Source organism: Zootoca vivipara, chromosome 4 (genome assembly GCF_963506605.1).
Source record: "Zootoca vivipara chromosome 4, rZooViv1.1, whole genome shotgun sequence".
NCBI classification, from domain to species: Eukaryota; Metazoa; Chordata; class Lepidosauria; order Squamata; family Lacertidae; genus Zootoca; species Zootoca vivipara.
The window spans coordinates 62,599,156-62,614,811 of record NC_083279.1 but is presented as its reverse complement, the minus strand read 5'-3'; the positions used below and the strand labels follow the sequence as shown (position 1 = coordinate 62,614,811).

At 42.2% G+C, this 15,656-nt stretch overlaps 1 protein-coding gene across 2 annotated transcripts in view; it reads left to right on the top strand.

The window, feature by feature from the left end:
- Positions 1-15,656, top strand: part of PTGFRN (prostaglandin F2 receptor inhibitor) — an 88,957-nt gene that overhangs the window by 72,215 nt on the left and 1,086 nt on the right. For both annotated transcript variants that reach the window (XM_035114819.2, XM_035114817.2), the window contains 2 exons: positions 8,806-8,913; positions 14,951-15,256. In XM_035114819.2, coding sequence (XP_034970710.1) covers positions 8,806-8,913; positions 14,951-15,256 — 414 coding nt within the window. The remainder of the gene's footprint in view (positions 1-8,805; positions 8,914-14,950; positions 15,257-15,656) is intronic.

Genomic DNA, 15,656 nt, shown 5'->3' with positions numbered 1-15,656 from the left:
CCACCCCTCCCAATTTGGTGTCATCTGCAAACTTGCTCAGGATGCCCTCAAGCCCATCATCCAAGTCATTGATAAAGATGTTGAATAAGACTGGGCCCAAGACAGAACCCTGTCTTGGCATGATGCAGGCACCCCATTTTGTCTGCAAGATCTTTTCGTGACTTGGAAACCACAGGTAAGCAGGTCTGAGCTTGGAGGAAGGTCGGAATACAAATTTAACTGTTAATAGTATATCTGATCCTCCTTTAACATATGGTGCTGCAATTCCTGGCACTCGTAATGATGTGAGCCAGTGTGGTGGTTTTGGGCACATTTGTACTTTTCCTTTTCAGCATTTCCTTCTGCTAAGCAGAACGAGGAATTACTTTCAGGTTGGTAGCAAGATCTCTCATTTATTATAATGGATCCATTGTTGTTTCCGGAGCATCATGTTGGTCTTAGGACATTCCAGGGCATCCTTGGGCTATTGTCAACGAGGCTGCCAATAATGTAAGGGGTAGGGTTTGTTTTTGTTTGGTTTTTGGTTTTGGTTTTTTTGCTTTTGAGAGGCTCCCATCTCCTGAAGCACATGTCCTAAGCCGTTCAGCTGCTCAGCACTACTTTTCTGGGCTTTAGATGTATGAGAGCTGTATGGTTGCAAACTGCGAAAGGAAACTTTTCGCAGGCATGGCTGCATAACCTGGCCAGTGAACTCTTGAGTTCCCTGAAGGCACAAGGCAACACTTCAGCACCAGAGGCGTAACGAAAATACGTGAGGGCAAAACCTCAGATGCATCTTGTCTAACTTGCTTTATATCTTTTAATAAAAGAGGTTGGCTTTTCAGTAACAAAGTAGTATGTGCTCTTTCAGGGCTCTAGGTAGTGTGAGATCACATTTATTATGTCCCCTACCAAGAAAAAGAAAAACATGTTCAATACTAGGGTTGTGAAAACAGCACACATAGGTCCTATCCTGAAATGTTGTATGGGATCTGGATGCCCAATTTCCGTGCTTGGTGGTGCTATTCCATATGATTGTTGTTGTTTAGTCGTTTAGTCGTGTCCGACTCTTCGTGACCCCATGGACCATAGCACGCCAGGCACTCCTGTCTTGCACTTCCTCCCGTAGTTTGGTCAGACTCATGTTCGTAGCTTCGAGAACACTGTCCACTGTTAACTATTTTTTAGCTTACTCCTGCTTAATATCCCGGGCAGTGAGCAATCCAGCCTCCTTGTGCTGTGCTTATGAAGCCCTGCACAGCTTCCTAAATTGTGCCTAGACCCTTCTGCAAATTTGTGCTTCATCCCAACCAGGACCCATGTGTTCAACAGTCTCTATACTTGCCTGCCTACAGCCCAGCACTAATATTCAGCATGTGGCCAATTAGAACTGTGTGTGAGCGCACTGTCGGTGTTTACTCTCTGGGGCATGTACCTGGGACTCGTTTATATGGCATGCAAAATGAGACTATCGAAGTATTTATTTAAACACGTATATCCCACTTTCTAGTTCCACTACAGAATTCTCGAGGCAGCTCTGGCTAAATGAAGCCACAGTGAGCCAGTCATGAGTTTGAGGCCACCTTTCCCCTTACAGTCGGTACAAGTCACGGCAGTCTATCGGTGGGGCTTGCAATGGAAGGGGAGAGCCTGTTTATGCCCTTCCTTGCAGCCATTGTAGTGTAAGAAAGGGCAGCTGTGTCCCTCGCTATTCAGTAATGCTGACCCCACAAGCACTGTTAACCCTTACAATTCCCAGGTAGGATGAATCATGGTAGGCCAAAGCAGAGAGACAGTATACTGTACAGTATACTGTACTTCTCAGCCAAGTCCCTCTCAATTTATCAGGAACAAGAGGGCTAGCATCCAAAACAACAACAACAAATAAACCCCATCCCATTTATTAATTATTTTCACAACAATTCCTTTTGGAACTGTGTTTGTTAAAGCGCCCTCCCCTCTTTCACCTTTTCTGTGAGAGAAGACTATAATAACCGACACTTTTCACTTAAATCTTAGTAAGGCAGCTAAGGGGAAATTTGATGTAGATTTAGAAAAGTACGTGTGGTACGGAGAAAAGGGGTGGAGGTTTGCAAAATTATGAACGGCATGGGGAAAGTAGTTAGAGAGAAGTATTGTTGTTCTTCTCATACTCCCTAGAACTTGGGTTCATCCAAAGAAGCTGACTGGCTGGAGATTGAGGGCAGCTAAAATTAAGCACAACTTCACACAGTGCTTAGTGAACTCAAGGAGTTTGCTGCTGTAAGTTGTGATGGCCACTAGCTTCAATGGCTTTAGAAGGGAACTGGATAAACTCATGAAGGAGAATGCTGTGAGTGGCTGCTATGTAACTCTGTGTTCAAAGCAGTGGACTTCTTGAGTCCCAGTTCCTGTGAAGAAGGAGGGGCTCTTGCCTTCATCTCCTGCTAGCTGACTTTGCACTGGCATCTGGTTGGCCACTGTCAGGACACTGGACTAATGGACCTTTTTGGTCTGATCCAGCAGGGCTATTTTGGTATTGTGTAGACACAATACTACTTTGCCTTTTCCTTCTTTTTGAGGCGAAGCAAAAAGAGAGGCTGTCGGCCTCCCTCCCCTGCACAGGCCCAGGATAGTGCTTTAGTAATTCTGGTACGGCTTCTTGTCAATTGGTGGCTGGAAATAAAAGCATCAGCTAAAACACACGACGTTTTGTTTTTGTAATATCTTCTGCTGTGTGGTTAGTGCTAGTCGAAGAATGTACATAGAAAAAACAGTTATGACTAGAATTATGTGAGAGAAGGGCCTGTTAAATGACAAGATGATAGCAGCTTCACAATAATAATGCACGGTCTGAGGCCAGGGTAGATGTGAGTAATATTTTGGAATAGGAAGGGCTTGTGGATGACATCAGTTTTTCCTATATCTCATACTATGGGCATGCTGTTATATGCTCTGTGTTCAATGTAGCATTGAAAGTCGCATTCTTATGAACCTAGGATGGCCAGATAGCAACTGCTTGCTGCTACTGTCTGTTGGATCGAGTTTTGTGTGTCTCTTTCTGTCCCAGTGGAGGATATATTTTAATATAATTTGCTTCTTTGGCACTGTATTTCTGTGAAGGTCACAGTTGTTTCACTGGGATCCTTAATGCATATTTAGTTGTGTTAGGATGTAATCAACACAGCAATTATGTGTATATTCCTGTCATCTTCTCCCCTCCCCACCCCCTTTTTCAGGGTGGATTGATGTAAATCTAGGCAATTTTAAAAGGGAGGGGGAATCTGATTTAAATCACGTTTCTCACTGATACGTCATACTTCACCTCAATAGGGGTGTGGGTGGCGCTGTGGTCTAAACCACTGAGCCTCTTGGGCTTGCCGATTGGAAGGTCAGCGGTTCGAATCCATGCAATGTGGTGACTCCTGATGCTTATCCCTCCTCCTGCCAACCCTAGCAGTTTGAAAGCATATCAGTGCAAGTAGATAAATAGGTACCACTGTGGCAGGAAGGTAAACAGCATTTCCATGCGCTCTGGCACTCGTCATGGTGTTCTGTTGTGCCAGAAGCAGTTTAGTCATGCTGGCCTCATGACCTGGAAAACTGTCTGTCGACAAACGCCAGCTCCCTGGGAGCCAGTGTGGTGTAGTGGTTAAGAGCGGTAGACTCGTAATCTGGGAAGCCGGGTTCGCGTCTCTGCTCCTCCACATGCAGCTGCTGGGTGACCTTGGGCTAGTCACACTTCTTTGAAGTCTCTCAGCCCCACCCACCTCACAGGGTGTCTGTTGTGGGGGAGGAGGGGAAAGGAGATTGTTATCTGCTTTGAGACTCCTTTGGGTAGTGATAAAGCGGGATATCAAATCCAAACTCCTCTTCTTCTTCTTCTTCTTCTTCTTCTTCTTCTTCTTCTTCTTCTTCTTCTTCTTCTTCTTCTTCTTCTTCTTCTTCTTCTTCTTCTCCTTGGCCAAAAAGCGAGATGAGCGCCATAATTCCATAGTCATCTTTGACTGAACTTAACTGTCCAGGGGTCCTTTACCTTTTCTTACCTTTTTACCCTACCTCAAATAATGGTGCATGATCAGCAGAACTCCCCCCCCCCCACCTTTGGAAATAATATTTCCTAAGCCCAATGCAAGAGCTGAGAACCTCTCCATAGGAATCTTTTTAGAGTTCTCAACACTTCTGATTGAAAAATGGTTCCCATTTTCATATTCATAGAATCATACAGTTGGAAGGGACCATGAGGATCATCTAGTCCAACCTCCTGCAATGAAGGAATCTTTTGCCCAACATAGGGCTCAAACCCACAACCCTGAGATTAGGAGTCTCATGTTCTACCAACTGAGCCATCAGGAGTTACTACACTGTTCATTTTTTTAAAACCCTCCTTTGTAAATTCAGTCCCATTTAAAAGTAAAACAAACTTATCATTGAATCATAATACTTAATAAACAAGCAACATAAACAAGCAACAGAGAATTGAAGTGCATTTATCAAATGTTTGTCTGCAAACATACATCTTGACTATGAACACTTTTTGATAATAAGTAGCACAGAGAAGCCATTTAATGCTACACCTGGGTAATACCTACACTAGAACAAGTTAAAATGTCACAAAATATTTTTATTAGTATTTATTGAATTTGCATACCATACTTCATCTAAAGATCCCAGAGTGGTTCACAACAGAAACACACACACACACACACACACACACACACACACACACACACACACACAAGAATATAGTTCTAATAAGCATATAGTTCTCTAGAATACTTCATCACTGCAGTTTGTTTCCATCCTAATACAGTAAAATAATTCAGCTTCCCCAGTGATGATAACATGAGTGAAAACTATAAAAGATCTTCTTTGAAGGTTACTAATTATCAATATTATCTCCTGTTTTACATGATGGTGTATTCCTTAAGGTAAAACCTGCACAATATCGATAAGTCTTGCATAGGGGTTGTGGCTCATGGGCCTGTTGATTTGTATGATGCCCAATCGTTAGGGTTCTCTTTTGGGAACTTGAACGAGGAGCAGAGGTCAGTAACTAATGCCTGTTAAACCAATTGAGTTGTATGGTAGTTCTTGGGTTATGGTTGCCAGAATCAGGGGCCTTGCCAGTGTGATCATGGAAAGCTCTGCTGCTATCACTAGCGTGCTGCTGGTACTGGGAACAACCTGAGACCAAGAACTGGCATTCCAGGGTTGTCAGACAGAAATATGCCAACTCTGGAAATGGGGGGCGGGAGGGAGCACTTCCCACCACCTGTCCTTTCTGTAGCAAGCCAGCAGGGTTCTGGATATGGCTCTCCTACGAATCTCTCCTACTGAGTGAGGTGGGATTGTTCTAGCTGTGTTCCTTCTGCTTTCTGCAGTCTTCACAAAATTGTGCCTGTTTAGGCATAGACCATTCTAAGTGACACTGAATATATGGAATACCTTCCATCATTTTTTAACGATTGGCAGCAACGTCTAGGAAAGAGCTGTCATCAGGGACATAAATTTGGTTTTCCTCTTATAGGCTGATAAGGCACTAGAAAATGCAGTAATTCCCTCTTAACTTGATACAGGATTAATTTAATGCAACTATTTTTGTCTGAAGTGGAAAGCATGTAGAACAGATTTTTTATGGTACTCTTCCTATGTAGGAATTGCTTTATCAGTACAAAAATTCAGCAGCGGGGAAGAAAATGTGCCCATCTTATATTTATATTTGCGAATCATTGGAATGGCCTTGATTATGTGGGTTCACTACATCCTCTGTGTTATTGTAGTACTCTTATGTGAATATTTATTTATTTAAAAATACTTTTGCTATTGTTGGGCATCCTTCTTATCTATGTAATTAAGGTAAAGGTAAAGGTAAAGGGACCCCTGACCATTAGGTCCAGTCGTGACCGACTCTGGGGTTGCGCGCTCATCTCGCATTATTGGCCGAGGGAGCCGGCGTATAGCTTCCAGGTCATGTGGCCAGCATGACAAAGCCGCTTATGGCAAACCAGAGCAGCACATGGAAACGCCGTTTACCTTCCCGCTGTAGCGGTTCCTATTTATCTACTTGCATTTTGACGTGCTTTTGAACTGCTAGGTTGGCAGGAGCTGGGACCAAGCAACGGGAGCTCACCCTGTCACAGGGATTCGAACCGCCGACCTTCTGATCGGCAAGTCCTAGGCTCAGTGGTTTAACCACAGCGCCACCTGGGTCCCTCTAAGTAATTAGGGCAAGAGATAAATTCAGTCTCATGCTGTACGATACAAAAATGTAATTTAGGAGAGAAATTTGGTACCATGTTAATTTTGAATTTTGAAGTAATCATTAAGGTAGTAACTGCTTCTAACAGTTGAATTTGGTCACAGTAAAATGTGTCTGTGAGAGAGGTGTCTACATCAGGTTTTCCTTTTTTAAAAAGTTATCTTAATAAAAATAAATTCTCTTTGCAATACAGAGGTTTGACTTCTATGGCTGATTCAGCATAGACCAAGAAAAAAATAACATAGTTTGCAAGCTGCTAACATCCTTAACAGAAACTTGCTTTGCTGTTGAATGTGTCCCTTGAGAATACTCGCCTAGCCTGACTGTAAGAGAAACAGCAAATATTGGAGTACTAGTTCACTTCGAAAGAGCAGAAATCTCGACAAAGACTAAGGCCATGTTGCAGGAACATATATCTTTTCTCCATCTTTCTTTTTTAGCCAGCCAGGAGCAACCCTGGAGGCTGTGAGCTTCAACACCATGGGAGTGGGATATTTCTTAATCTTTTTGTTGATCTTCATAAGATTCTATTGGAGCCTTTTTGGCCAAAGACTGGAGTAAAAATGCTTTAAATTATCAGAGATATTAACTTTCTTTTTTCTTTTGCTCAGCATCTCTCTTCTCCCTCTCTCATAACTGCTTTCTGCTTGTGGAGGTTAAGGGTAGGCTTTGATAGGTATAAGGTCCAAGATGGAGAATAAGAAGGCAGCTTAGGTGTGGATGCTGGGTGTCAGCCCCCCGAGACCATTCCTCCTGAGCTCCCCTAGCTAGTCCCATATTCTGGGCAATGGTCTTTGGTTGTAGCTGGCCTGGGCTGGCATGCTATTTCATCAGGTCAGCTTCCTGTGGCACATTACAAACAGTGCCGTTGGGCAAGTAAGCAGAGTGGCTGGCAGACGAGGCCATGCATTTTAGTAAGCATCAGACTTACTAAATGGAAAGCCAGCTGGCTTGGCCCCTCCCTTCTCAGCCTTGCTGCTGCAGAGATCCATCAGTCACCCTCCAACATGCGTCTGTGACTCAAGCTTTCTCTCCTTGTCGTTCTTCCCGGAGTGAAAGAAAACAAAAGCAATACAGAGTGGGTATTCCACTCACGGGACTCCAGCAATCTGTGCTGGAATGTAAACAGACATGTGACATGTAACAATCAATCCCACATATCTGCAGCAAGGGTGGAATGGAATTCCCAACATGTGCATCGTTCTAACCACATGATGCACACTGGCACCACCAGTTTCAGTGGGGGGAGAGCAGGTGCCGCAGAGCAGGGAACGAGCTGCAGCAAGGTATTTCGAGCGCAGAACTGTGTGTGGGTCTTTCACAGCCTGGCCCCTGCAGTGGAGTATGCCGTCCTATTGCCAGTCCTGTATGTATAAAGAGGAAGGGTGTTCTTGTCCTTTGTTTTAGGCAGCAAAACGTCCTGTATTGGGGTGGGCTTAGCATGTGCAAAACATTCTGTGGCTTGAGTACAGGCCACCTGAAAGATAATGCATCTGCCTGGGTGCTAAGGTCTTCGGATGAGCATGAGCACATTCACTTGGTCCCATAAACACCCGAAGCACGGTTGGTGGTGACACAAGAGAGAGCCTGTTCTTTGGCTGCTCCCATATTCTGGCATCCCCTCTGAAGTGAGGTTAGATTGCCTTTCTCTTTGTTAACCTTCCACCGGCAGGCTAAGAGCTTCATATTCAGACAGGCCTTTGAAGATTAAAGTGCAGGCAATGCAGCACTGGAATGCTGTCAGGAAGAACTGTATTTTAATGGCTGGTTTAAAATACCGTATGTTCCGCTGCATTTTAATTATTGTTTTTAACTAGTTTGCTTTTGTTACTTTGTATTTTATAATGTTTTAAATGTTTTAAGCTGCCCTGAATCCCAATTTGGGAGAAAGGCAGAATATAAATACATGTACATCAAATAATCATAATAATGTAGCAAAAATTATATCCCTGGTACCATCAAAATATGCGTGGAATATCACTGGATTTATAGTGCTTTTTAAAATCCTAGTTTTAGTGGTGCCAAGCTCGAAAGCAAGTACAGCTAACAGGTAGCCTTAAGAGCTCTCCTTGTGTTCTCATAAATGTCAGCACTGACTACAGAATGTGTGAAGTACTGTTGAATTTTCATAGAATCATAGAATTGGAAGGGAACATGAGGACCATCTAGTCCAGGCATCCCCAAACTGCGGCCCTCCAGATGTTTTGGCCTACAACTCCCATGATCCCGAGCTAACAGGACCAGTGGTCAGGGATGATGGGAATTGTAGTCCAAAACATCTGAAGGGCTGAAGTTTGGGGATGCCTGGTCTAGTCCAACCCCCTGCAATTCAGGAATCTTTCACCGAATGTGGGGCTCGAACCCACTATCCTGAGATTAAGTATCATACTCTACCGACTGGTGCAAGAGCTAATTCTGATGGTGTTGAGCACTTCTTGTTTTGCTTCAGTTTCCCTAAGTACATTTTAAAGGCATGAATCTTTGGCCAGATGGAGCTTATGAATGTATGTTTATACTAGGTAAGGCTTTCTGTTTGTGTGTAATATATGAGGTCACACATGAGAAATATGTGCTTTTCTTTACAGGTCCTGTTTTCAATGTCTCTGTGGAATCGCATAAAACAACAGTTTATCGAGGAGATCTGGTGAAATTAGATTGCATCATCTCCATTGCAGGGACAGTACTCAGTCCAGGTATGATTTGAACCTCTTGAATGATAATGGCTTTTCCTCTTTTCCTGTTTATTTTTAAACATGCTCACAATTTAGCATGTGTTATGCTTGCAAGTAGAAGTTGGAATTAAATGATCCATTTGCACAATACCATGGAAAATCTTGAAGACTGGCCCCTTTTACTTTACATAACTTGCTAGCTTCACCCTTTATCAAATTTATTCTAATCTGAATTGGATTATAATTATCAGGTGCTTCTGCAAGCTGCAGCTGTGCTTGGGCGAGTCCCACTTTCTTAGTCATACCAGGGAGCTCTGGATCTGAATTTTCCATGAAAGCATAGATGGAGTTGATGCAGCCCTAGAGCTTGTGGAAGTGAGGAAAGAGATCCACACCTGCCACAATCCTACACTTCATTATCCACAATTAACTCACACCCTTTCTGTACGCTATGAGATGCCAGCTGTTTGCCCAGCTGTCAAGACAGAATAAAAACTGTGGACAGAAGTTTTATTGTGCACAACTGGAGACAGTTCCCAGAGGACAGATGATTTTTGGAGCTATCTTTTAGGCCAATTTGTAGTGGTTGCCCATCTAATTTTGAACATGGTTGCTTATTAATTAATAGTTTAGCAATGAACTAAGACTTCCTTTTATTAATTGAGTACTGTGTCTCAGTTGAGAATGGAACCCTGTGATGAATTGCAGGTCTTCAATAACTAATCTCAGCAAAACAGTACATCTGAAAGTGTCCTCATAGTAAGGAATCCTAGTCCTTCGTGAGATAATATAAAATCTTACTTTTGTACTCAAAATCCTGCTGTGGTGTTTTTTGTTTTTTGTTTCCTCCTGTGGAAGAGATGCATGTTTAATCATCACTGTATACCTCTTGAAAACACACTACATCCAGCTCATTTCAGAATATGCTTATTTGACTGAGCAGCCTGGTCGTTGTGGGTGTTCGGCACACAAATCTGGGCTTAGCTATTTTCAGATAAGCTTTGCAGCTCACCTATACAAATGTAATTCTGATGGGTGTTTATACTTTTTATGCAGTATGTTGAGGACACATCTAGGGCAAACAATTCATTCTTCCTTAATCCTTAGTATTTGTGTTGATGTGTTCAAAGTGCTTACAGGAAGTATTTCAAAAACCTCGCTGAGCTGAGAAGCCAAGTGCCCTTTTGTCTGTCAGCCTCTTCCTTTCCTTAAAACTTTTTTTTAAAAAAAAACATTTGCTCAGTAACTATAAGTGTTGGACTTTTAATTTGTTAACACAATACCATAAGTTACTTAATGTCCATTGAATGGTACTGCCAAAAGTACTCCATTTAACTACTGGTCCAGTCAATAAAAGGCAAAAACCTACAGTCTGACAGGCAACTTTATACCCTTATTGCTAATCACTCCCACAATAAGGAAGGGTGAATTGGACTATTTCTGGTCCATATCACTTTTGCATGTGCTCACCCATAAGTCCAGTACATCCTTCTTCCTCGTTAATAATGAAGAATTGTGTTTGTATACATATTTCTAAATGCCTTCTCTCAAGACATACTTCGAAATTTTTATGACCTGAGAACTACAGATCCAGTCAGTTTGTATCAGAATTCACAAACATCAAATTCTTCAAGTATTCCTACCAAACTGTGTGCAATATGCACTTGGCACAGTGCTGCGTTATAGAAATATACCACAAACATGTCTACTGTTATAAGTCTTCTTCAGCCTTCTGGTTTAAGGTTCCCAGAAGGAACCAGGAGTACAGCTGCCATGTTTGGAGCTGTTTCTAGCCAGGCCAAAGGAAAGTGGTTCCTTTCCTTGTCTGTTTGTGTGTCTCTTGTCCCATCCCCCCACTCCCTCGGGATTGGTTCTGTCATTAGTCTGTGTGATCACCAACGCCATTCAGTTACATCAGAGTATAAAGAGTTGACAGGTACAGGTAGTTTGGTTGTGCTGGATGGAGCCTCACCTGTATTTTCCACCATTCAGCAGTACATACTTCCTTGCTGTTACTTCACAGCAAGAGTTGGATTACTAGAGCCATAACGCTACAGATATTTCATTAGCACTTGGTTTCTGATAAACAGAATTATTCCTATTTTCACTTTTGCTGTGGTAGAGTTAAAGTCCTTGGTAGAGCTGGACCATAAAGAAGGCTGATCGCTGAAGAATTGATGCTTTTGAATTATGGTGCTGGAGGAGACTCTTGAGAGTCCCATGGACTGCAAGAAGATCAAACCTATCCATTCTGAAGGAAATCAGGCCTGAGTGCTCACTGGAAGGACAGATCGTGAAGCTGAGGCTCCAATACTTTGGCCACCTCATGAGAAGAGAAGACTCCCTGGAAAAGACCCTGATGTTGGGAAAGATTGAGGGCACTAGGAGAAGGGGACGACAGAGGATGAGATGGTTGGACAGTGTTCTCGAAGTTACGAACATGAGTTTGACCAAACTGTGGGAGGCAGTGCAAGACAGGAGTGCCTGGCGTGCTATGGTCCATGGGGTCACGAAGAGTCGGACACGACTAAACAACAACAAGAGAAGATACGCCCTGAAAGCAGGAGTGAGTCACCTGTGGCTGTTGTGAGCTGGTTGAACTCCAGCTCTCCTCACCCTCAGCTGGTATGGCTCATGATTGGGGGGGATGGAAGTTGTAGTCCAACAACAGCTGGAGGGCCACGGGTTTTTAGGTTAGCTTTTCAATACATCTGTGTGCAGAGTTCATATTTTATGGACAAGGATTTCAATAGAAGGCGTTAATATACTGTAACTACAACTTGTAAGCACTACCGTGGGAATTACAAAATCAAGGAAAAGTCTCTATGTCCTTGCTTTCTTTTGTTACATACAAATGGTCTCAGCACTGAGATTCGGCTAGGCTTAAGGAGCTCTAGTCTGTCAATCCGATGTACACGGTGCCAAGAAGATAGGCTGGAAATGGGACTCAGAATCTTGAAGGCTGATAGACCAAGGGAATTGACTAAAGGTCAGAGAGTTTAGACTTGCATGTCAAATCAAAACATGCATATAACTGTGTGCTTCACATGTCAATCCACTTCCAAGTTCCTCCAAGGAAGGAAGTGTCCTAGCACTGTAGTTTGCCCCATGTACACAGTTTTAAGGCTTAATTTGTCACCATTCCAAATGCTTTTTTTCTCTATTCCCAAAAATGCCACATGAGCTTCTCCAAAGTGTGACAAATATTATTCACATCTTAGAATAGTAACTGCCTACAGCCATCTCTCTTTAAAGTCCATTAGTATAAAAATTAAATCCGACCAGGACTTCTGTTAGATTCCACTGCATCTTGCTTCTGACTGATGTTTTTATTTCTGCTTCTGCAATCCCCAGTATTGTCCAAACTCACAAAATATTCACCAGATTTACTGAAATATTGTCCACATGTACAAATTTACAAAGGTTAATGTCAGGACCATGAGAGATGAAAGCAAAATGAAACTGTGGAAAAGATAGGTAGTAGCTTAAGACATGCTCCTCTTCCTATGAGTTAAGTCTCCTGGCATGTTCTAGTGTAATTGGATCAAGTTAGTCAGAAATGTGAAGTCCAGGAATGAGATGGATAGATATGCGGGTAATGAATGGCTTTAGGGATTGAAAGTAAGGTATCTGGGACATTCGCATCCCTCTGGTCAGAGATTCTGATAACCCATCTGGATGATGATAGACTGTTCCCATCTGTTGGACATCTTAATGTTGAGTCTTGGGCAGTTTCTCGGATTGGCTGTCCATATGACAAACTACAAATATGCAAGGTTTTTTTAATTGGCTTCCCTTCAGCTACAGCGGGCGAATGGACTGCACAGATGATGCAGGTTATCCAATAGATCCTATTAGGGTGCACAGCTTGTGAATAATGCTTGTTTCTGGTACCTTTTTATCTGCAACAGAAGGCAGGATGACATAATTTCCAAAAGGGCAATCAGTAAATGGCTTATGACAAATGGCAGTACCTGATAACAGCAAAAAATATCTTAGTGTGGTAAAACCAAGCTAGAGTCTTCTAGAGTTCTCTAGGCTGCATTTTGTATTTCATGTGGGCAGGGTAACTTTCATGAGTTACTAGATATAGACTGGGAGCCTCCTTCTGGCTCCCAGTCTATGTCTTAATGCCTCTGTAATCTTTATGCTTTTGATGAAGCTTTGATTTGCATTCCCTACTGTTCCCTGCAGACAAAAGCATAGTTTTGCAGTCAAATAAACCCAGGATGTGCATAATTGCACCCTTCCTCCAGTGAAACTTTTGTTGATTTTGGTTTTGTAATTTTGAAACATTTTCATCACACTCTTCTAGAGCCTTCTACAACTTCCATGTTGATATTATTGTAACTGGATGCTGTTAGACTATTTTCAACGTCTCTTCTTAGATTGTGGTGTGAGTGTAATTTTAAGATGCTTTATTTTATTGCTAGCCACCTTGAGTATTCACAGAGGAACATGGGATATAAATTTAACAAAGATATAAAAATGTACACGTACTTAAGTCTCATGTGTAAAGCACCTTTCACAAGTCTAGTAAAAATGGATAAGCACCATGCTTCTTTTCAGACGAGGCAACTGTTATCATAAACATAATCAGTTCACATCCATTTCGTGCAAATATTGTGATAATGAACTTTGGCTTTGAGGTACAGCCCAAGAGATATTGTAGCAGGCATAGTTATGGTAAATCTTCTCTTTGTAGTATGTGATGGTTCTTACACTTGCTTTCCAGCTCTCAGAAGACTAGGACTAGAAGACAGTTGCAACGATTAAACTGCATCCTCAGCTACCAGTCTAATGAGGTTAAAAGTGCAGATCTGCTAATGGATTTAGTATAATCTTGCACATTGGAGGGAAGAATGCAGGATATACTGATGGACTCTGACTACCTGTCACCCAGTGTTAGAGGTGGAAGTCAGTGCAAAGACACTTGAGAGAGATTAGTCTGTTAGTGAAATTGGAGGCATTTGTTCCTAATGGACACCACCCAAAGTAGATATGTAGGCAGGTGATCTGAATTGGGGCAATGCATACAGGGAACAAACCTTGCAATGTCACAGAAACTTGGTTGTACTAGTGTCTGTAAGGCAACCTGCTTATACTTGCCTTACCTCAGTTTTAGGGGAATACTGCTGTCTGATACCGTTTCATGATGTCTTGTTTTGAAGGTTACAATAGCTTGCCCTTCCACCTTAAACAGGTTGGATATTCCTATGAGCATTACTGTACTTTCCTAAAGCCATGCTACATTTTCCTCTTCTCTTCCCATATCCTCATAAAGAACAGTTCAAGCATATCTTAAAACATAGTTGGTCTCTAAGGTGCTACTGGAAGGATTTTTTTTATTTTGTTAAAACCACGGTAAATGATGCAAGAATGAACACATACTGGCCTTTAGTAAGCAAAACCAGAAATCTCTGATAGGAGCATACACAGCAATCTGTCTTGTCACATATGAATTGGGGACAATGCTTTAAAACAGCCCTTTTATAATGGGAATATCAGGTTCCGTTTTTGAACTATGCAGTTTACCCAGATGGTGGGCAAAGAACTGTGCAGTAATTCAAGCCAGAGAACAGCGACTAGAAAAAGAGGACTGATGTGATGCCATCAAAACCAGTTTTAGATCATATTTCTGTGATATTGCAGTGAATATAGTGGAGTTAAATGCAATGTAGCTGGATATTAGCAAAGGTTGAAGGGCTGTCTCATGCAGCCCATCTGAGTTCTTGCTTCCCCATCAATCTGAAGCAGAATATCAATCTGAAGCAGAATAACTGTGTAGTATTGCCCCAAATGTACCGCTGCAAATGGAGCTTCTTATGCTAATAATCACATTAGCCCTTCCTTCTGCTCCTGACAAGCTTAGAGTTGAGGCTATTGCTCAGAAGGGCCCACAAATTGGAGACCATTCATTGTTGGATGCAATTAAGCCTTTTCAGTTTAGCAAACTTGACTCTGGGAAGAGCAAGAGGAAGCTCTTTACCTACCTGGGACTGTTGTGTTTAGTGATACCTACCCTTTACATTGGTTTTGCTTTTGTTTCCCAATTCAGATGACATGTCCTTTGATGTCTCTTGGTTTGCCATGCACTCGATCGCAATAGATGGAGACCCCGTTTTCCTCGCTTCATTAGATCGGAAAGGGATAGTCACCCAAGCCAAAAGAAATGGAAGCAGTGATGTCAGCTTGGAAAGAATCAGCCCCATGGAATTTCGTCTTAGGATTCACGGCTGTGAAGACCAAGACTTTGGCAATCACTACTGCTTAGTAACCCCCTGGGTGCGGTCAACTGCAGGGATTTGGCAACAGGAAATGGAGGTCAAATCCAAGCCAGTCCTTGTAACTGTGAAAATGGATGGTAAGAGTGCCTCCAATTTGTTTATATATAGCATTATCAGTTGCCATTGAGAAGTAATCAACATACTTTGTCTTTTAGCATAGTGGCAAACAACATAATGATTTCTACCACTATTGGTTTTTATGACTGCCCATTCTTGCATCACTAAGTGATGATCCAGGGAAAATCAAACAAAACTGCTAGAACGCACTAACATGATAGCCTGCAATTCGAGTTCTTGTAATAGTAGTTGCTCTGTTTTATATTTGTTTTATTTCACTAGTTTGCATAATTAGTCTGCAGAAATCTGCTGTTTTCCTGTTGGATGTGAGTTGTTTGAAGCAACATACATTTCATTCTACAGGCAGATGCTCATTCCAAGCCACCATGTTATGCTGGTTTACAGTGTTGTTTCGATTAC